Here is a 22,451-nt window from a genome sequence, read left to right as displayed (position 1 = left end):
GGACAGAGAGAGCAAAATTGTAAAATTTGCATAGGGCACAATATGCATATCCTGCTTCCTTATTAACTCTTATTGATCTAAGGCTAATGCTTCACCAATTGCCCTTAAGTGGCAAGTTAAGCAGTTAATTGTCTGCTTTCCTGCCCCCCTGGCTTGCAGCATTTCTCATTTCTACTTAAAGGTACATACAGCATTCTTTAATTCATTCTATTTCTTTAATATAATTCATTTCACTTTCACAGACCCCAAACTGCCTTGGAGCCAGCCCAGTGTGTGAGCTTTGCTGGCCCAAAATCCAGCATTGGCCTTCTCGAGGAAGGGGTAAAAGGGAAACTTCTGCCCCTCTGAAGGCCACGCCGGGTGCAGCGACACTGCGAGCTTGGGTTGCGATGTCCTGCTGGAGGAGACAGACACAGTAGCTCTCACTGAGCTAGTGTGTGAGAAGTGGGACAGGCTACCTGCCCTGAGTGTGTACTTAATGGGGTGCCTGGGACAGCCCAGGTTCTCCTCACTGCACAATAACCTCACAGCCCCCGTACTGCATTAGGGTGCCAGCCCTGGCTCTGAGCCCATCTCCTTCTGAACCTCCCTGCTAGGCTGCCTGCAGGGACAGAGTGTGAGCACCAACCTCAGAGCAGACTGGTAGGAACCAGGCCACAGACCCCACCCTGGCTGTGAGTTCCAATCAATTATCATGTGTAATCTTCTCAGCCTAAATGTAGGGTCACAGACAGTCCCCTTGGGTACCCTGATCTGTCGCACCAGCCAGGGGAGCCTGCCTTTGTGATGGATGGTCCCTTACCCCACCAATCACAGCAATATTCAGGTTACTCCCAGACCCAAAGGACCGGTCACTTACCCCAGATCAATTGCACCTTAGATCTCACACCAAAGACCAGGCTTGTAGCCAATCCTGCAATAAACTCCATACAGATTTATGACTAGGAAAAGGAAAGCAGAGAGCTATTTATGAGGTTAAAGCAGGTAAATGTACATTACAAATGAGACACCATCTGCAGTTTCCAAAGGTAATGGATGTTTCTATAATGAACAAGCTGTAGATGACCCTTAGGGCTAGCCCAGGCTAGGCAGAGTCCAAGCAGCACAGAGATAATCAGGTCCTTCTGTTTATCCCCCTCCTCCCATGTGCTCTGAGCGGCAGACGCAGCTGATGGGAGGAACTCACTTGCATGACTCATCTTCGGGGGGGGGGGCAGAGCAGGACAACTAAAGAGTCTTTTGTCCTCTTGAATGTCCTGCAATAGTCTGTCTGGGGTTAATGGACCTTGCCCCCCCATTGGGCAGAACGTAAGCCCTTCTGCTGGAGATGGGCCCTTCACACTAGTTAATGTCTCTCCCCATCCGGTGATTTACACCGTCACAGGCTCACAATACAAATGCTCACATATTACCTTACACTGGGAAATACAGAAGCTATAAGTGAGATTAATGCCGGCATCAGCTCACAAGCATTCAGTAAAGTCTAAACACTGAGCACATTCGTATAATCCTAATACCGGTTTTAACAGTCCTAACGCTGATTCCAGCCAGGTGTTTGTCAGTGTTCGGTTGAGGCCTGGGGACCATGACATGAGCTGGCACCTGCTCTGCCAGCAGCACACTCCTGAGTTCCCCCGCCGGCTCCCGTAGCAATGCTGGGCTGTTGTGGAGGCAGAAGAACGCCCGAGGGAGGCAGCGCCCGGCTTGCCGTAGCTACAGACAGCGCTACGGTTGCAGTCACAGCAGGGACTACATCCATAGGGAGTGTGACAGGCTGCATCTCGCTACACTTGCTCTGAGGGGCAGATTGGGATATTCTGGAAAGTCCCAGGTAAATCTGTTTAGGAGAGGGAGTCGCCCTCCTTTGTGCTGTCCCCTGAGGAGCGCTGGAGACACAGGTGGCCTGTCGGTGAGCCAGCAAGCCTGCAGGAGCTCTGCGCAATCTGAGGAGCAGGCTGGGGGTGTGCGGGGGCTGTTTGGCATGGCCCCTCCTAGCTGCTTCCCTTCCTACCAAGGGCGGCCGGTGCATGGTGCACATCACTAGGTGCTGGGGTGGTTCAGCGGGTACTGGGGAGTACCGTCTCTCCTCGGCTGGGCCCAGGGAGCATGCAGGAGGGGAGTTCCTCTCCTGCACACTTTTCAGGGGCCAAGCCAGGGGAGAATCCAGCTCCTCTTCCTCCTCTCCATCTGGGACAACCCCACCCCCGCCAGCTCCTCCTCCCCTGCGGGGGGAGGGGGGGGGAGAGGCAGAGGAGCTGTTCACACCTCGATTGCTCCCAGCTCTCCTGTGGAAAGTCCAGCCCTCCAGCCCAGGGCCACTTCAGGGGAGGAGGAGGGGCCTGGCCTGGCAGCCATATTGACTTTACACCACCTGGATTTCCCGACCCGGCGACACTCAGACATTGTGGTAATGGGGCCATGTTCGCACGTACACAGGAGAGATCCTGGGTGACCCATAGAGAGGGGGCATCCACCCCCCTCCATGGGGACACAAGCCCGTCTGTCCTCCCTGTCTCTCCCACTCGCTGTGCCTGTCACCGCATGCTGCTGCTGCTGCTGCATCTCACGGGCTCTCCAGCTTTGGGCCAGCAGCCGCGAGCCTTGGGACCACTGAACTCAATGGGTTCCCTCCTGTTGCTCCAGTGAGCTTTGGATCAGGCCCTTGCCGAGTTCTCCATCCTGCCTGGCTCTAACCTGCGGGGCTGCCCGGTGTCTGCAGGAGTGGAGCAGGCCTGGGACGGGAGATGTGCTGCGGGGGGGGGTGCACAGAGTGGGGTCTGGGCTGGGACACCGTCGCAGGGCAATGTGTGTGAAGGGCACGTGGCAGCTGCCCATCATGCCACCCTCAGTGGATCACCAGGGAATTTCTGGGTCTTCGAATAACCACAGGAAATGCCGCCATGTTCCAGTCTGGAGCTGGTGCCCCCATAGAATTCATGGTGCTTGGCCTTTGTGCAGAGGGAGAAGACGCTGTTAAAGGCAGAAGTGTCTGCGTGGTGCCTAAGAGCAGCCTATGTGACATGCTCTTTCTGTTGCCTTCTAGAGCCACCACTGGCGAGCCAGCGGGCTGAACTAGGAAACCAGGAGGCTGAGAACATGGAGCAGCTCAAGGTAGGTGTGTCAGGGCCAGCGCTGCCCTGACAAGCTGAGCCCAATGGCTGCAGCACAGCACTAGTGACCCAGGGAGCAGGGGTGGGAGAGGCTGTTCCCAGGTCAGGAGCAGGGCAGGAGAAGACGCTCATCTGCACAGTAGCAGGGCAGAGTGAAAGGGCAGAGACCAGCAGGGAGGAGAGGAAAGTCTGGCGTTGCTGAGCAGGGGATTCAGAATGGGATCGTGAAATGAGTGGGCCTGTGATGGTTTCTCACACGCAGAGACGAGCCAGAATTCCATTTGCTGTATACAACAAAGCACAATGGGCAAGTCTTCATGAGAGAGAGCGCAGTGTGTGTGGCTCCTCTGTGGCAGGTTGTGTCTCAACACAGCATGGTGGCTCCTTTTGCAGCCAGGAAGGGGGTTTCCTCTCCGTTTAGGCTCTGTCCACACTCCAGCATATAGGCTGATTTTGTAAGCAGTTAGTGACTCTAAATGCAATTGGTGTCTTCATGCAGCATGGTCAGGACTCATGGCAACTGCAGGCCTAGGCTGCCCCATGGCTCTCTTCTGGCACCTGGGTCAGCGGTCTGTTTTGTTGCTGTGTGAACTGGACCCCTGGCCATGTAACCAGGCTGGTTGGCCCCCCTCCCTCCATTCTCTATGTAGTAGAACGTCCCAGGGTGCACTGTTACTGCTGCGGTATGTGTGTCTCCTGGGCACTCTGTCCCCTGCTGGGGTCTTATGGGATAGGGGTCCAAATTTCCCAGGATGCACTGGTATGTACCTAGCTGGGTGGCGTGGCAGGTGTAGGTGCAAGGCACAAAGACTCCAGCGTGGACTCAGCGCCCCACCCCTTGTGACCAGGTCAGATGGGAGAATCGCAGCTGGTTAGAGTGGCTGGAGCTGCAGTGTGGATTGGGCCATGAAGGTGAGATCGGTGGGAAACAGGCCATGAGCGATGTGCGGTCCATGGGGAAGCTACCTGACAATGTGGGGATGTGCCTGTGCTTCCCTGCACGCGTGCTGTGGGGTGGAGCTGGAGAGCCCGGAGGCCATGGAGAGGCCTTGCTCTAGCTCGGGGAGAGGAGTGATTCATTCCAAAGACGTTCAAAGGAGCCAGGGCTGTGTGACTAGACCCGGGGGGAGTGGGGGGGGCACATCTGGGTATGGAAATTGTACAGCGGGCCATGAATGCTCACAGAATTGGGGCTTGGGGTGTGGGAGGGGGTGAGGGCTCTGGCTGGGGGTATGGGCTCTGTGGTGGGTCCAGAAATGAGGAGTTCAGTGTGTGGGAGAGGGCTCTGAGCTGGGGCAGGGGGTTGGGGTGCGGGCTGGGTGGGTGAGGGCTCTGGCTGGAGGTGTGGACTCTTGGGGAGGGGCTGGGGATGAGATTTGGCGTGCAGGGGTTGCTCCGGGCTGGGACCAAGGGGCAGCATGGGGGTCAGGGCTGGGGCAGGGGGCTGGGGCGTGGGAGAGGATTGGGGCGTGGGAAGGGGTCAGGGATGAAGGCTCCGGGCAGCGCTTACCTCAAGCAGCAGCATGTCTCCCCTAAGGCTCCTACGTGGAGGCATGGCCAGGCAGCTCTGCATACTGGCCCGTCCACAGGTGCCACCCCTCAGCTCCCATTGGCTGTGGTTCCCGGCCAATGGGAGCTGTGGGGATGGCGCTTCGGGTGGGGACAGCGTGCAGAGCCCCTTGGCTGCCCCTACATGTAGGAGCCGGAGGGGGAACGTGCCACTTCCTCCAGAAGTTGCGCGGAGCAAGCCTCCGACTCCACTCCCTAGCAGGAGCTTGAGGGCTGCATTAAAATGTCTGAAGGGCCGGATGTGGACCCCGGGCTGTAGTTTGCCAGCCCTGGACTAGTCCGTGCTACGCTGCACTGAGAGGGCCCTTCCTGCGGACACCTGCTGATTTGTCTGAATATGCTGCGTTTTCACCCTACGTCTTTCCAGTGGATGTTACATTAAATCCTTTGCCATCCGAACGGGGCGCTTGAGACCGAGGCCTCTTGATTTATAGGAGAGGCAAGGATGGGAAACAGCAACACAAACACAGGGCCCACGTCGGAAACTGGGCCCAACCGGCTCTGTGATTGATCTGTGCCAAATTCGCCTCGCTGCTTCCCTCAGCTGCATTCTCAGTTAGTTGTTTTAAACCGTAGGTTGAGCTAGACAAACCAACCCAGCGCCCTTTCTCCCTCCCTTCCTCTCACATAGGCAGGGTTTAAATTCAGCCGGCGCTGGCCGGAGTGGAGCTCCCTCCAGTAAATATTTTCAACCCCCCTGCAGTTTTTCTAGCATGGTGGGGGGATGGGTAGCTCCGGGAAATGCCCTGTAAGAATGAACACTGTCACAGTCACCACTGACCTGAAAGATGGCAAACTGGGGGAGGCGGAATGGCGGCTTGTCAGTCAGCGTGGCCCCAGGCTGGCAGGGCTAGACACAGTTTGGTTAGTGACTTCAAAGCAAGCCCTTTTGTCCTCTGCTAGTTAAAATCCCTCTCACCCACTTGTGTTTGGATTTCTGTGGCAGCCACTAGGCCACGCTGCAGTGACAGTGACTCCGGGGCCCGGTTTGGTTGGGGTTTGAAGCTTTGCCTCACTTCTGCCCCGTGGAGGAAGCTGAAAGGAGCTTTCTTCTTGCTTTGTTAAGCTGCATTCTACGGGGGTTCCTTGGGAGCTGCTGCTGCAGTGTGCAAAGAGGCCATGTCACACAATCCAGCTTTGCACTCTACGGCTGACTTGAGTCAGAGTTTTGCTGTGCCTTTAATTCTGAAATTAAACCATGGGTGCCACTGACCTCCAAGCTTTGGGTCGTACTTCCCCCCCGCTGCCCCCTGTAAACACAAAGCAGTATTGTGCATGTGTGTTCTGTGAAAACAAATTCTTCCTTGGTTTCCTAAAGCAGAATCACTTTTCCTCCCGTATCTTTAAACTAGCCTACGAAATCTTTTTACTGAAGTGAAGCTTGTGCGGCCAAGGCCTGTGAAATGCTGCTTACACATCCTCAAAGTGTTTGTGAGAACCTTGCAATAACAAAGTGCTCTGTGCCGCTGAAGAATGTAGCAGGAACAAAAGCCACATCAACAGAGAAGGGACTAGGGAATACTGAATAGTTGACAGGAATTTTAATATAAAACTCTCTCTCTTCCTTGTCACTTGGAGTTTTCAGGAAGCCCTCTGTCTTATCGGAAAGCGGCATACAGCACAGACAGGGGCTTGGGAGGTGAAAGGTGGCTTCCTGCCATTCTTCTCTAGCGCTGGGTTCCCATGGGCGGTCATGCCAGTTTCACTGTGGCTTGTTCCATGCTGTTGTGATACAAGGAGACCAGGATTCCTGCTCCTTTGAGGGATTTAATTTCCATGGGCTAGCGGCAAGTTTAGAGCCTGCAATCATGAATCGCTTCAATGGACTCTGCAAGGTGTGCTCAGAGCGGAGATACAGACAGGTCAGTGGAACCTAACCCTAATCCGAAGGCAAAGTGAATCCATCTGGGGGGTGCATGTCTGAGTTAGGCATATGTGCTTGTGTGTGTTCTCCCCCTGCTGCTCTGGCTGTGTGTGTCAGGTTATTTCTCGTGTATTGGTGTGTCAGGATTGTTTTGCAAATGCCATTATAGCAAAGATCGTGGAAATGCTTGGCAAGTCGGCGTCTGTGTATAAATGATTGCTGTCTGCGTACGGGCAGATCCGCAGAAGTGTGGATGGCCCCATGGTGGGAGCAAACATTCAGCTTGCGCTAATGGCCTGAGTGTTAGTGCTCTAAGGACTTGGTGTGTCCCGGGGAAGAGCTAAGCTGAGCAGTAGTGTCCAATTTGCCATTCATTAGTGGAGCGGAGGGCACTGCAGATCCTTCCTTGTGTTTATCAGGAATGCATTAGGGAGACAAGCTAGTTCCATTTGACACTGACGGCTGCTAGGAAAGAGTTTTGCTGAGCGTCAGAAAGGAAAGTTCCAAGTTCTGTCTGACCGGGTTTGTCCGTGGCTCTGTCTGTCGCAGGGTATTTTTAATGGTGTAAATGTGGCTGTGTAGATGAAGCTGCCTTGGCTCCCCATTGCTCTGCAGTGGGGTCATGGCTCACTCCCAGGCAGACTGAGGGGTCCCAGCCCCTTTGCTGAGTTCTCCTGTTTACCCTAGTTCTGAGGCTAGGGCTGGAGTTGCGGGATCGTGTATCTGTGGCACTGCACTCCCTTCAGTGCAATGAATTAGTTTCACAATCTAGAAGCGAAGAAGACAGAACAGAAGGAGTCTCCTTAGTTAAACATGCCCCATCCAGTCTCTGGGCTGGATAAAGGCAACTCCACTCCGCTCTGCATGTGGCGATGGTTTACTATGACTCATGTCTTGGGCCATGTTAATTCTTGGTCTCCCATAACCATTGAAATCTCCCCTGGCTCCTCCCCCCACACCAGGGGTGTAGAGTTCTGATAACTCAGTGCCCTCTAGAGTACTGAAGTCACACGCCATCTCTGCACCCACCTTCCCGGTGTGAGTTCACACTTCCCAGCCCTTGTCTGCAGGGGCAGACACACAGCGCTGGTGCCAGCTGGGAGCCGTAACCCAGACTCCGAGCTCCAGTGTTTTGATCACTCCATCGTGAGGAACAGAGCTGGGTCCCTTTTTCAGTAATGAAGATCTGTGCTCAGCTGCTGGTTCTCTTGATGCTACATGAGCAGAATTGACTCCAGCTCACTCTCCAGTTGCTGGGCTGGCTCTTCGGGGCCAGCAGGAGAAATATCGTGTCTCTGCCAGGGAAACCTGCAGCTCTGACCTGCAGACCCACCCACAGGACAGAGTACGACGGTGCTGTTTTCACCCTGTCCCTTTGTGTCACCATCCCCACGTTTGAATGGGCTAGAGGGGTCGCTGCTGAGTGACATAAAACCCCCATCTCCCTTCAGGGCTAGAGTGTTTCTGTCAGTGGTCAAGGGGCAGAGGTGGGGATGGGAAGCCAGCAGGGCTGACGAGAGGGAGGGAAAGCTGGTACAAATTACCGGGCCTTGGCGGTCCGGAAGGGAGCCCGGGGCCCGGCTCGCCCCCCCCCCCCCCGTTGGCCCTGTTTAGCCAGTCTGCCCTTGCTGGGGGGCCCGAACCCGCTCTCGGCGGACCTGGAAGCCAGTGCTGAGGTTCCGTGGCATGGGGCTGTCCCAAAGAGCTGCTCACTGAGCTCTGGTCAGGACTCCCAGGCCTAGAAACCCCCTCTGCTGCTCCGGCCCTGTGTTCGAGCTATGTGTAGAGAAGAGTCAAAGCTGACGAGCCACCACCAGCATTTTGGCCTGTTTGTGACCCACCAACCCCCAAAGCTACCCAAGGCAGTGGGCTGGGCCTGCTCTTGATGATGCTAGTGAAAGGAAGTTTGGATTCGGAAGCCCACTGCCATGCTAGGGAAATGCTGGGAAACAGGGCGTGTAGCTCGGCAACCGGATACTATTGTGATTTCATCTTCACTTTATTAGAGCAAAAGATATAAAGAGGCTTGGATTAAATTCTCCTCAGTCAGGATCTGTGGTTGCTTATACTGGGTCTCTCAATGGGATCTGTCCTTCTGGCTGTTTATTTCCAGAAATCATATGGGTCAGTTGGTTTCCCCACCCCCTCCTTTTCAGTAAACCAGGAAACGTGACAAACGTCTCTGAAATAACATTTATAGAAACTGTGACTCTGAGCTCCCGCTGAAAGCCAACCTTCAACAAATGAACTTCACTCTATTCATGAGAGCTCACAGCCTCCAGGGTCAGCGTGGCGAGGGGAGCCTTTAGCTTGTTCCCTGAATGCTGATGGAAAAAACCCATTAACACTCCATCTCTTCCCTTCAGAACTCCTTTCAGCCATATCCTACTTAATGAAAAAACTTTAGCAGAAAATAATGTGTGAGGCTTTCAGAGCGTCTTCATTCCAACTGCTTTACAAATATTAATATACTAAGTCTTGCCACAATCCTGCAACGTAGGGAAATGTCATTATTTACATATTACATAAGGGAAACCGAGGCACAGAGAGTTGCTCAAAGAAGTCACACCGGAAGTCTTTGTCAAAGCCAGGAATAAAATCATATCTCCTGGTTCCCAATCTTCTCCCTTAACCCATCCTTCGTCCCACCTCTAGAAGACGCCATTGGTTATCAAGAGAAATTCAGGGGAGGGGAATTGTGTTATCTGCCTGTAGTACAGGATACACAGCTCACCTGCTCACAGATTGCAATGCCAAATTTTTGGTGATTTGTAAATGCCCTTTTAAATGCCCTTGGCTGCAGTCCAGAGTCAGATATGTCAGCTATGTCCTGGCCGTCTGCAGTAGTTTATGTCCTCCGACAAAGGGAGGACTTTTATACTGACAGATGTTTGTTGTCTCTGAACAGTCCATCCATCCCTCTCCAGTTGGCTATGCAGATGCTGTTTTAATGTAGGCATAAAAGTCCTGGGGCTGTGCATGAGCGAAGTGCTGAGTTCTTACTGGTCACACACAGTAGCTGCCTTCCTGTGTAACAGGATGACTCTGATGTCTGTTTTCAGATTACAATCCCTCGAGGAAGGGATGGGTTTGGCTTCACAATCTGCTGCGACTCTCCAGTCCGTGTGCAGGCTGTAGACTCTGGTAAGAGAACAACCCATTTTTATACATCTTTTATTGTTGGACTGATTTGAAAGGGACTCCTTGGCCCCCTTTGCTTCCCTGTGTTTGATCCTGTCTTAGGAGCCTCTCAAACCTCACAGAATTTTCCTTTTCTCTTGAACAGTTTCTTTTAAATGTCCCCTTTTTGCCTCTAATGAGGCCAGAGGCCAGTGTGGCTGTCTCGTCACAGCACTGCCTGTGCTCAGCGCTGTAAGCTCAGCAAGAAGGTATTTCAGTGTGACTGCTGGGCACAGGGACTTCTATGCCATTTCTTGGTGTTTGACACAAAAATGGTGGCAACTAGTTTTTACCTAATTGCTCATCGAGTGAGTAAAATTTGATTATGTAACGAGTACTGCACATAGCCAGATATTGGGAGAGAGCATTAATGGCCTGGTCTAAAGCCCATGGAAATCACTAGGAGTCTTTCTATTGACTTCAGTTGGTTTTGTATCAGTCCCTTCATTTCCACAGCAAAAGTCAGGAATTGCAAACATTAAGTGGAAAAACCACCTTAACTCTGCCCCTTGTGCTTATGCCTCACAATACAGTGTTTAATGCTGGGATCACATACAGGTTCTCAAATAGGACAATATACCATTTGTGCTATGTGTGGCATTCTGCAGTGTTTTGGTGTCAGTCTAATATACGTACTAGTACTAGCTGAGAAAGGTATTTCACCCCCACAAAACATTTAGACAAAAACTATTTTAGATGTTTTTGTTGACAGAATTTTTCATTTTTTTGCCCCCCCCCCCAAAAAAAAAATTCCCAACAAAACCATGAACACTGAAAATTGTTTCAGAGTAACAGCCGTGTTAGTCTGTATCCGCAAAAAGAAGAACAGGAGTACTTGTGGCACCTTAGAGACTAACAAATTTATTAGAGCATAAGCTTTCGTGGACTACAGCCCACTTCTTCGGATGCAAATAAATTTGTTAGTCTCTAAGGTGCCACAAGTACTCCTGTTCTTCTTTTTGAAAATTGTTTGGTTTTCAACAACCAAAAAATTTCAGTGGGTCAGGCAAAATGTTTTGGCTTTACTGAAAATGTTTGCCAAACAGGCCAAAATATTTCAGGTTTCAGTTTTCCAAAACTGACAACATTTCACAAACCGTGGGATTTGAAAACGGACGCACTTTGGGTTCTTTTCATTTGCGGTCTTGTTGTTGAGCGTTTATGGGACATGTTTTCAAGCTTTTCTCCTGAATCATCAGGGTGAGAAACATATTTGTCTCTCCCACAAAACTGACCCGGAAATCTAGTTTGCTATCCTGTCCCTGCCTCCTGAGGTATGAGGAACCCAAATTTCATCTGCTTTTCCCGCATGTGAGTAACTGGGTCCTGGGTGTGTCGGAGGAGGTGAAAGCGCATCGCTGCCCCAATCCCAGGCCAGGCACAGCCTCCTGCAGCTGGGATGCAGCTTGCATCTCCTCCATGACATGGCTCAGCATGGGGGCTGCCGGACCCCAAGGTGCGCTCCCTGCTGCATGCTGGTCTCTGCACGGCTGATGTGGAGACTCCTTCCCTGGAGCACTGGGGGTTCAGAGGCACCCCAAATGAGTGCTCTGCCTGTGGTCCCCACCCCAGTGCAGGCATGAGATGGTGCCGAGGGCACGCTGCTGGCCCTCCCAGTCACAGGGGAGTTCCCCCCGCGAGAAGAGCCATGCCTGTCCCGGCTGGGGAAAGCTGGCAAAAAACGATGACTGCTTCTGATGGAAATAATCAACACCTGCTTGTGAGAAGCTAACCTGCCAGCCCACCCTGAGGAATGCCATAGGCCACAAATAGTCAGGAAGCCAACACTTGATGCAGGAAACCACCTGTCACTGCCCCACCTGTAACTTCCCATTCCTTGGCAAAGTAACTGAGAAGCTAGCAGCAGCCATGCTTCAACAGCAAGTCTGCTGCATCCTGATGCTTTGTCATTGGGCGTGAGAGCAGGGACAGCCGCGCTGGCGCTAAAGAGAGGCTGTTCTCCTGGCCATGGATGTAGGCCCCATGTTGGTGCTTCCATGTCGTGACTTCCCTGCAGCTTTCAAACCAATTACCACAATGGTCCGGTCAGTGTGAGGTGCAAATCCAGACCAGTGCATGGTTGTGTCATCACCTGCCCTGTAACCCTGGCCACTTCACAGTGCTTTGTTGCTGTAGCTCTCAGACTGGGCTGCTCCCAGCTAGCCCGCCAGCGTGCAAGTCACCCCCTGAGTGTCCATGTGCTAGACGGCCTTGGTTCAGCGGCTCTGACCCCTGTCTGCAGCCCCCACAGCGACTTCCACCAGCCTTGGCAGGGAGACCCTCACGCACTCCGAGTCCTGAATTTGCCCAAAGCCACGTGCTCTGCAATATCCAGCCCTGTCCTGGGCAGATCAGAGCTTTAATATGGCTTATTTGTTCCTCTAAAGAGACAAAACCACATCACAGCTTATGAACCTAACTGGGGTGAACACAGCACTGAGTTGGTTTATAGTAAAATAAAATATTATTAACAATTGGCCATAGGTTAAGTGCTGCTAAGTAAAAGGAATAAAGTTAGAAAAGGTAACAAGCAAATACAAGTGAAAACATGCACCTAAGAGTCTAAAACTTCACCTAGCAAGATACAGGCTTTGTTCAAGATGGTTTCTCTCACCAGTTGTTCTTCTTCCCTGCCGTGGCTGACTTTCCCTCAGCCAGGACCTTCCACAAAAGCACCAGGGGTTGGTTTCCCTTCTCTTCTTAGGTGAATGATCTTTATTTAAGCAGGTTTCTCACCTGCATTCAGTTCCAGAGGCTTCAAGCCCCCCCTCCCCTCTTGGTTGAAGGACCCATCTTTCTCAGCTTGTAAGAGCTCTAGCCTCTAGTGATGGATGCCTTCTCTCCCCACTTATATCTCCCAAAGGTCAATGACCTCGTGCTGTTCTTCCCTTCCTGGGGGCTTCCCATCCCCCATATGATTTCGGTATAAATGAGGCTTCCATTGTTTGAGTCCATCATACTTGATTTACATAGGAGACAAGTAGGTAGCTGTGTCTGGGCAGACTGGACAGCAGAATCTCAATGAGCATCCATAATTCCTCCTCTAGTATCAATACAGACATTTTACCACCAGCGTGGTACAGGCATCCATAAAAGACCTTCCATGATGCACTAATATTGTATTCAATGAGTTGATTCAATTGCTTATTATTTGAGATTTAGACTCCCCTGTCTTTATAGCTCCAGTAAAGTTTCTCTACCTTGGTGGGGCCTAGCCAGGTAGTCTCTTCCTCACATTTGTTAGCTGGAGAGCTTTGTTTAGCTGGTACGTCAGTACATTCTCATTGTCTTTCAAAGTACTTTGGAAGTAACTGCCCGGTGGAGAAAGCTCGGGGCTTTGTTTAGAGTGAGCTATCTCCGGTGTGACTGGCAAACACATTTTAAGAATTATAATTTCAGTTTATGTCCATAACTTTGCATCAGTTGCTTGCACCTGTATGACATGATGAGCTTTCCAGTGACAGGTCACATGACACCTCCTAGCTACAGATGATAACAGTAGTGAGTTGGGGTATACTAGACTGGTCAGGCCAGCTGATATCAGGGGGCCCCTTGTCCTCTGCCCTCGAGCTGTTCATAATGTCCCAGGCTGCTAACCTGCCTATGTGACATAGTGGGATGGATGGCACTGCACTACAATGGCTCCACTTATTGCTCCAACAGCCCCAGAGAGTGGAAATGGGCAACTGCTTCTCTTCTACAACCCCCCTCCCCACCTGCAGGTCCCCCAGAGTAGCCAAGGGCAGCTGGTACAAACTCCATCTGGGCAAGTCCAGAGTGGTGGGGGTTGGAAAGGAGAAGTGCTTAGACCTGGCTGTTGCCGTCCTCCCCTTCCATTGAGGGCATCTGCCTCCATTCATCCAAGTAGCATGGAACGTGGGGCCCTGTTTGACTCAGCCGGAGCCTAAGAGAGAAGGTGGCATCGGTACATCGTCCACCTCCAGCTTGCTGGGAAGCTTCCCCACTTTGCTCAAAGGATGGCCTGGGCACGGTGGTCCATGTCTAGTTTCCCCCAGACCATGTCAGTGGAGTTCACTGTACCCAGGGCACAGTGTGGCTGCCATAGAGACAGTTACTCATGCAGAATGCGACATCCTGTTCCCTCCACGGGACCCAGCTGGGCTCGTCAGCATGAGTGTGGGTGGCCCCGTTGTTCTCTAGGAGTACAGCTGACAGCTGAGAATGTGTCGTAGGGACAGCCAAAGAGCCAGACTGAAGTGTCCAGAACTGTAAAACTGCTGGAGAGATTGTCTTTAAACATGGCTCGCGTTTTCTGTCTTACTCAACAGCATGGACAGTAAAGGAACCAAGTGTGTCTCTGGTGGAGCTGCATGGCAGTTGGTCAGATTTCCTGGGTAAACATGAGGTGTTTGGAACTTGTGTGTATATTCGCATCAATGGCTGTGTCACTGGGGTACCAGGGGGGCCACACTGAGGTTACTTAATTAGGGCAAACTGCAAAGAATGGGGCAGAGAATCTCCAAAGCTGGTGGGCATTCCAATACTTAGATCCACCAAGCTAGCCACAAAACAGCTTCTATAATACCTTACTGGTTACCCAGAAGCCAAAACACAGTTCCCTTAAAGCAACCCACCCTTGGACTTCCACCCAGACACCCAAGTCAAATATGATGAGGATTACTGAAAATCTTATTCATCATTTAAGAAAATTCTACCAATCCCAAAGGATTGGGCACATTACCCACCAGTTCAATGACTATTTCAGATCTTACCAAAATACACATGTACAGCCAATTCCTATTAACTAAATTAAAATTTATTAGAAAAGGAAAGAGAGAGAGTATTGGTTAAAAGATCACTATACATACAGATATGAATACAGTTTTATAGTAGAGATGGGAGATTTAGTGTTGCAAAGAGTTCTTGGATCAGGCTTGAAGCAGTGATGAAATAAACTGCTGACTTGTTAAGTCGGTTGGTCCCAAATGATTGGAAGGTCCTCAGTCCCTTGGATAGAATGCTCCCATTAGTATAAGTCCATAGTCCAGAGGTTTGAGCAGGTAAGTGGCAAAATGGAGGTGTTTCCAGGGCCTTGTATAGCTCTGCCATGTGGAGGGAAACCCATTGTTCTAGTTTGTGGAAAATTACAGATAACAAGATGGCGTTTGGAGTCACATGGGCAAGTCACATGTCCATGCCTGCTTTGCTTTGTCATAGCGGAGGCCATTACCTGTACTCTAGTTAGAACAATCCTATGGAAGTCTGTCGGGTGTGAATAGGCTTCTTCCGTGATTCATTGCGTTTGCTGATGAGCAAGCGACTGGAATTCTTCATTCACAATGTGCTGGCCAGACTGGATGCAAGTTACCCTGTGGGTGCTATCACAGGAGCAGACACATTTGAGCTACAGATACAGAGTCAATATTCATAACTTCAGATACAAAAATGATACCTGCATACAAATAGGATAATGATATTCAGCAAACTGTAACTTTTCCATTGGTGCCTTACTTGACACAATTTGTACAAGATTTGTTGCAGTTCTATAACAGTGGTAGCAACAATGATCTACATGGTTACCTTTAATCAATGTCACGGGCTGGAACTGTAGTGAGACTGTAGCATGTGCATTTTACAGGGACGTGGTGTTTGACTTAAACAGGCATCCATAAATGACACTAACCTCATGGTATGCTTCACCCCTTGTTGGCCTGTTGCACACGCATCTCAGGCTAGCAATGACTGTCAGTTATTACAATCTGATGGCTTGGTGTTGTCTTCTATGTGTAGGAGATTGAAGGTCTCAGAAAAGTTCCTAGTGGACATATATTTTTATCACATCAACAAGCACTGCCATTGACACTATTAACTCTCACTGGGAGTGGCCGGGGGAGGACCCAGTAGGTCAGACACGATGCTCACAGGGTGAGAACAGAATCTGGGCAGTAAGGAGGAATGGGGTCAGTACGGGATCTGGGCAGTAGGGAGGGAAGGGACAGGGGCAGTATGGGATCTGGGCAGTAGGGAGGGAAGGGACAGGGGCAGTACGGGATCTGGGCAGTAGGGGAGGGAAGGGACAGGGGCAGTATGGGATCTGGGCAGTAGGGAGGGAAGGGACAGGGGCAGTATGGGATCTGGGCAGTAGGGAGAGAAGGGACAGGGGCAATACGGGATCTGGGCAGTAGGGGAGGGAAGGGACAGGGGCAATACGGGATCTGGGCAATAGGGGAGGGAAGGGACAGGGGCAGTATGGGATCTGGGCGGTAGGGAGGGAAGGGATGGGGTCAGTATGGGATCTGGGCAGTAGGGAGGGAAGGTACGGGGTGAGTATGGGATCCGGGCATTAGGGATGGAACAGTTGGGGTCAGTACAGGATCCGGTTGGTAGGGAGGGAAGGGATGAGGTGAGTATGGGATCTGGGTGGTAGAGACAGAAAGGAGGGGGTCGGTACAGGAACCGGACAGTAGGGAGGAAAGGGATGGGGTCAGTACAGGAGCCGGACAGTTTGGCGGGAAGGGATGCGGTCCGTAAAGGATCGGGGTGGTTCGGAGGGAAGGGTTGGGGTCGAACCAGATCCAGGCAGTAAGGAGGGAAGGGATGGGGTCAGGACAGGATCTGGATGGTTCGGAGGGTAGGGACGTGGTCAGTACGGGATGTGGGTGGTAGGGAGGGAAGGCATGGGGTCAGTATGGGATCCTGGCAGTTCGGAGGGAAGGGATATAGTTAGTACAGGATCTGGGCCTTTGGGAGGGAAGGGACAGGGTGAATACGGGATCCAAGCGGGAGGGAGGGAAGGTATGGGATGAGTACGGGATCCGGGCGGTAGGGAGGGAAGGTATGGGGTGAGTACGGGATCCGGGCGGTAGGGAGGGAAGGGACGGGGTGAGTACGGGATCCGGGCGGTAGGGAGGGAAGGGACGGAGTGAGTACGGGATCCGGGCGGTAGGGAGGGAAGGGACGGAGTGAGTACGGGATCCGGGCGGTAGGGAGGGAAGGGACGGAGTGAGTACAGGATCCGGGCGGTAGGGAGGGAAGGGACGGGAAGGGATGGGATCCTTAGAAGATCCGGGCGGTAGGGAGGGAAGGGACGGGAAGGGATGGGATCCTTAGAAGATCTGGGTGGTAGGGAGGGAAGGGAAGGGATGGGGTCCTTAGCAGATCCGGGCAGTAGAGAGGGAAGGGACGGGATGAGTATGTGATCCGGGCGGTAGGGAGGGAAGGGAAGGGGTCCTTAGAAGATCTGTGCAGTAGGGAGGGAAGGGAAGGGAAGGGATGGGGTCCTTAGCAGATCCGGGTGGTAGGGAGGGAATCGACAGGGTCCTTAGCAGATCCGGACGGTAGGGAGGGAAGGTACGGGGTGAGTACGGGATCCGGGCAGTAGGGAGGGAAGGGACGGGAATCAACAAGGTCCTTAGAAGATCCGGGCAGTAGGGAGGGAAGGGACAGAGTCCTTAGCAGATCCGGGTGGTAGGGAGGGAATCAACAGGGTCCTTAGAAGATCCGGGCAGTAGGGAGGGAAGGGACGGGGTCCTTAGCAGATCCGGGTGGTAGGGAGGGAAGGGAAGGGACTGGGTCCTTAGCAGATGTGGGCGGTAGGGAGGGAAGGGAAGGGACGGGGTCCTTAGCAGATCCAGGTGGTAGGGAGGGAATCGACAGAGTCCTTAGAAGATCCGGGCAGTAGGGAGGGAAGGGAAGGGACGGGGTCCTTAGCAGATCCGGGCAGTAGGGAGGGAAGGGACGGGGTCCTTAGCAGATCCGGGCAGTAGGGAGGGAAGGGACGGGGTCCTTAACAGATCCGGGCAGTAGGGAGCGGGATCTGGGGCAAAGGAGCGAATGCCCCGGATGCAAAGCTGACCTGTGTACCTGTGTCCATCCCCTGCTGGGGGCACTGTCCCTGCGCTCGGCTCTGTCCTGGGGCAGATTGTTGGCACGGCTCCTTCTCTCCATTAGGTGGCCCAGCGGAGAAGGCCGGCCTGCAGCAGCTGGACACTGTGGTGCAGCTGAACCAGCAGCCCGTGGAGCACTGGAAATGCGTGGAGTTGGCACATGAAATCCGGTGACTGTTCACACTCCAGTACCCGTCGGGCTGGGCGGGGGCAGCCCCGTGGGATACAGAACGGGGCCCCGGAGCGATCCTGAGCCCCGAGACTGGCCAGCTGAAGTGTGCGCTGAGCTGGCGGGCAGGTTTCCCTGCACAGCCGCCTCAGGGGTGGGGCGATCCCGGGAAAACCTGGACAGGCAGCACCCCCAGACTGGGCTGAGGCGGGAGCCTTGGCATGGGGCCCACATGCTGCAGAGGGGAGTGGCAGGTGGAGGGCGGGCCCAGCTGAGTGTTGCAGATTCGTGGGGCTGCCTGGGGAGGAGGGGGTACCAGTGTATCTGTGTGGGGCTCAGGGGGAGCTGGAGGGGAGGGGAGGAGATAGAGCCTCAGAGGGGCACAGGGGTTTGGGGAGGGGGGGTCTCAGAGGAGGTGCAGGGGGCTGGGAAGGGGAGTTGGGGACGGGGAGGAGAAGTCTCTGATTAGGAGTGTGAGGGAGGGGAGGCAAGAGTCTCTCGAGTGGAGCAGGAGGCTGGAAGGGAGAGGGTCTTAGGGGGTGCAGGGAGCTGGGAGGGGAGTGAAGGGAGAAGGACTCGGCACCGGAGGTTGGGAAGGGAAGGGAGAGGGACTCTCTGGTGGTGGGGGGAGGGAAGTGAAGGGAGAGGGAATTGGGGGGGGGGAGGGAAGTGAAGGGAAAGGGACTCTCGGGGTGGGGGGAAGTGAAGGGAGAGGGAGTCTGGGGGGGGAGGATGGGACGGGAAGGGAGAGGGACTCTGGTGGTGGGGGAAAGAGGAGGGAGTTGGGGGGGAGGGAAGTGAAGGGAGAGGGACTCGGGGCGGGAGGATGGGACGGGAAGGGAGAGGGACTCTCGGGGTGGGTGGAAGGGAAGGGAGAGGGAGTCTGGGCAGGGAGGGAAGTGAAGGGAGAGGGACTCGGGGCGGGAGGATGAGACGGGAAGGGAGAGGGACTCTCGGGGTGGGGGGAAGTGAAGGGAGGGGGAGTCTGGGGGGGGAGGGAAGTGAAGGGAGAGGGACTCGGGGTGGGAGGATGGGACGGGAAGGGAGAGGGACTCTCTGGTGGTGTGGGGTATCTGTGTGGCTGCTGAAGTTGCGTGGCTTGGGGCACTCTGTGCCTAGTGTCGCCTGCCGAGCGTGTTGTTTGCCGTGCTGGAGCTGGGCTTGCCCATGGGGCTGGCTGGCTTCTCCCGGCTACATTCGTCTGACCCTCCCCCATGGTGTCTCTTTCAGGAACTGTCCCAGTGAGATCATCCTGCTGGTGTGGAGGATCGTGCCGCAGATCAAGCCGGGCCTTGAAGGCATGATACGGAGGTCGTCCTGCAAATCTACCTACGACCTCCAGTCGCCTCCAAACAAGCGGGAGAAAAACAGCTCGGTGCCCTCGCGCCCCGAGCAGCGCCAGAGCTGCCACATCGTGTACGACGGCAGCGACAGGCTGGTGCTGAACAACTGGGCGCGATACACGGAGGTTGGGAAGCGGAGCCAGCACACGATGCCACCATTGTCCCGGGCATCCTCCGACGGGGACAAGAACTACATCCTCTTAGCACCTCTGAATCCTGGGAGTCAGGTACGGCCCCCTCCAGCACTAGCGACGTCTGCCCCTGGGCACTGGGTGTGCCCCTGATGGGGCCACGCCTGGACCAGCTCGCCAGCCAGCCCTACCTCCAGGGACACCTGTCCTAAGCCACCTTGCACCTGAAGCGGGACCAGCCAAAGGCAAGGCCCCAGGCCTTGATCCCTAGGCCAGTGCTGCCTCGTCTGTGACACGCTCTGGCTTTCCGGAGCTGCTGGGCCCAGGGCTGCACTGGAGGTCTTCAGGAGTAGCCACCCTGAGCTCACTTGAGTCAGCCTGGAAGGTCCCCTACGTAGATCCTTTCGGGAGAGTGGGGTGCAGATTGTGGAGCTGCCAGAAATGAGGTGTTTAAAGCTCTGTGGTCCTCCAAGGGGCGGCACTGAGCTCTGGGCGTTCATGGGCTTTGACACCTCACAGCTCCAGCTAGCCTGCGATCCTGCCTCCAGCCACAGCCTCTCGATGACCCTAGGCAGGCCCTCCCCCTCCCCAGCCTGTACCTGCACCTGCACCTGCACCTGCACAGGCTGAACTTCATGCATGGAGCTGACACTGCTTCTTGCTATATCTTGGTGTCTGCAGATGCCCTGGCTTTGGCTGTTTGCAATCAGCCCACAGCTGTGGGGTCCCTGGCTCCTGGTCCTGTGCACCAAGAAATGTCACAGTGGCATGATGCAAACTGACCCCAATGAGCCCCTTCCGCCCCCCAAGATGTCACTGGGGGCGACTGTTGTATCTGTGTCTGCTGGGTACGGTGTGGTTAGCTAGGAGGGGAAGGGAACAGTACAGTCCTGTGGGGTGAGTTTGGGCTGCTGCCTGTCTGAAGTGAATGCCTCGCCTGCCCGCGCAGCCACAGCGGGGAGGGGAAGCGTTTTTGGTCTTTGCTTATTTTCAGCACAGTGTAACCCTTCTGCCCATCTAAGTTGGCAGCAACAAGGGCCGGGTCCTGTATCTAGGGGTTCCGTTTCAATAACGCAATGCAAAACCGGCTTGAGCCCCCACCCAGTGACCTGGGACAATTACATACCACCCCCGGGGTGCCTCTAAGAGGTAATACTTCCCCTCTCGCAAGCACGGAGTCTGAGTGTAACAGAAAATGTTTAATAACATGAGATAAATGACATCAGCATTAAATTGGAAAAACACCACAAACAGGATTCATAACACAAACCACGAGCAGAAAACCCACACCAGTAAATTGGGCTGTGTCCTTTCCCTTTGGTTCTTGAATCCAGCAACCCCAAAATCACCCAGAGTCCCCAAAGTCTCTTGGGTCCAGCAACCACCCAAAGTCCCAAAAGTCCAACAACCCCCAAAGTCTCTGATCCTGGTCAGTGCAGCCCCAGAGTAAAAGTGGGGCACACAGGGCGTTAAGAGGCACCTTACGTGATCCAAGACCGTCCAGCCGTCTCTCCGTGGGGTTCCGCTGCAGCCTTCACCACGAGCCAGTCCACTTCCTGCCGTCCCACAAACCGCTCTGCTTTACAAGCTGCTCCGCTCCGCTCACCGACCTGTGAGCCGCTCCAACCGTCCCTGGAAACAGCTCCTCTCACCGTTCCTTAGACCACTCCAACCGGCCCCACACCACTCACTGCTCCTCCAGTCATCCCTACAAATTGCTCTGCCAGCTGCTTAGCAATATAGCTTCAGGCTCCCCCACTAGTTAACACAGCACATAATAACTTTAACTCTTTTGTGATTTCAGCTCAGAGTAGTGGAGCCCCAGTGCTGGTGAAAGTGAATTCAGCTCAGTAGCCTGTAACAAAACTCCTAATAGAATCAAAGTTAGTTCTGACATTCAACAGTGGAGAGAGAAGGCGGTGCAATTAGTGCCAAGTCCTCAGAGACAGCCCCATACCATCACATACAAACACCTGTCCCCATCCTCTCTCCATTCACTGGGTTTTGTAACCCATGCCCCTTGTCAAGCAAGTGCTACTTAGGTAATGGTGAAGGACTCACTCAATCCTTCTGTCACACAACAGTTCCACTGGCCTTGATTCACAGAATCAGGATAACAAAACTTTATTCTTCCTGCCCCAATAACAGAGAAACTGGGGATCCCACACCAGCCAAAGTACCCACTTTGAGTTGCTGTTGTTTCATGCCAGGCGGGTGGGTGTGCCTATGCAAACAAGATCAGCCCCTGGAGTTCTTTTCCACACTCGCCATAATTCACCACCAGATGTCAGGGTAGAGCTCATCCTGACTCTGCTTACAACAGTAAATTAGGTTCCAAGCTGGTGCTGTGTCCCAAAGGCCTCTTCCCATCCCTGGCAGCACTCACTGTGTGTGCTGATACTGTCCTGCTAAGGGGCATGACGGCTGGCTGTCCTGAACGTGTTTGGCAGCAGGGTTGTGCCAAGTGCTGGGGGAGGCTTTCCACCGGGAGGCTTTTAGTGGGTAGGACCCAGGGCTGGAGTTCTCGCCATCAGTGCACCTCTGCGAAGTGCTGGGGGATCTCTGGAAGTTGAGTGCTGAAGATTGCTGGTGTGGGTCCTACCGGGAGTAACCATGTCCTGCTTGCTCTGTGTCTTCCAGCTGCTGAGGCCGGTGTATCAGGAGCACGATGCCGTTGTGGGTAAGTGTCCATTCTGAACAGCCCACGGCTCGGCAGACTCGGAGCTTTGCTGCCTAGGCAGTTGCTGTGGTGCCCCCCTCAGCGGATGGGGCACTAGCCTGGGAGGGAAGCTGTGCTGGGTTCCCCTCGGCTGTGACCTTGTGCGGTCACTAAGCTGGACCAGGCCTGGCTAACAGAGCCAGCCTGAGGCCCAGGAGGGAAAGCCTCTGGCTTTGTGCTTTGCGAGGACCTAAGCCTGGAAACATCACTGCAAAGGCTTGAGGAGACAAACTGCGGGACTGCTCTCCTTTGGCAGCAGGCGCGGGACCCAGTGTTGCCCTCCTCTCATGCTTAGGGTTTGTCCCACAGCTTCACCTCTCTGGCCTTCCCCAGCGTCCTCAGGCCAGCCCTGTGCATATCACCTGCTGTCGGTGAGTGGGAATGGTGATGTCGGGTCGGGGCAAGCAGTGGTTTCTCAGATCCACCCGCAGACGTCCTCTCTGGGGCTGGGACTGACCTTTCTGCTGCTTCCCTTCTGCTGCTCACAGAAGCGGCGGCTGCCCTGCAGTGCCCCATCCT

General features: G+C 53.8%; 1 protein-coding gene across 5 annotated transcripts in view; it reads left to right on the top strand.

The window, feature by feature from the left end:
• Positions 1-22,451, top strand: part of RGS3 (regulator of G protein signaling 3) — a 220,711-nt gene that overhangs the window by 66,922 nt on the left and 131,338 nt on the right. For 4 of the 5 annotated variants that reach the window (XM_054007250.1, XM_054007252.1, XM_054007249.1 and 1 more), the window contains 5 exons: positions 3,044-3,111; positions 9,606-9,687; positions 17,635-17,740; positions 18,970-19,309; positions 21,854-21,893. In XM_054007250.1, coding sequence (XP_053863225.1) covers positions 3,044-3,111; positions 9,606-9,687; positions 17,635-17,740; positions 18,970-19,309; positions 21,854-21,893 — 636 coding nt within the window. Of the gene's footprint in view, positions 1-3,043; positions 3,112-6,418; positions 6,542-9,605; positions 9,688-17,634; positions 17,741-18,969; positions 19,310-21,853; positions 21,894-22,451 lie in introns of those variants that run through there. The other variant, XM_054007254.1, reaches the window with a different exon arrangement.

The sequence above is a fragment of the Malaclemys terrapin genome, chromosome 17 (genome assembly GCF_027887155.1).
Source record: "Malaclemys terrapin pileata isolate rMalTer1 chromosome 17, rMalTer1.hap1, whole genome shotgun sequence".
In the NCBI taxonomy this organism is placed as follows: Eukaryota; Metazoa; Chordata; order Testudines; family Emydidae; genus Malaclemys; species Malaclemys terrapin.
The sequence above is the reverse complement of the archived record's forward strand: the minus strand, read 5'-3'. Positions and strand labels throughout refer to the sequence as shown.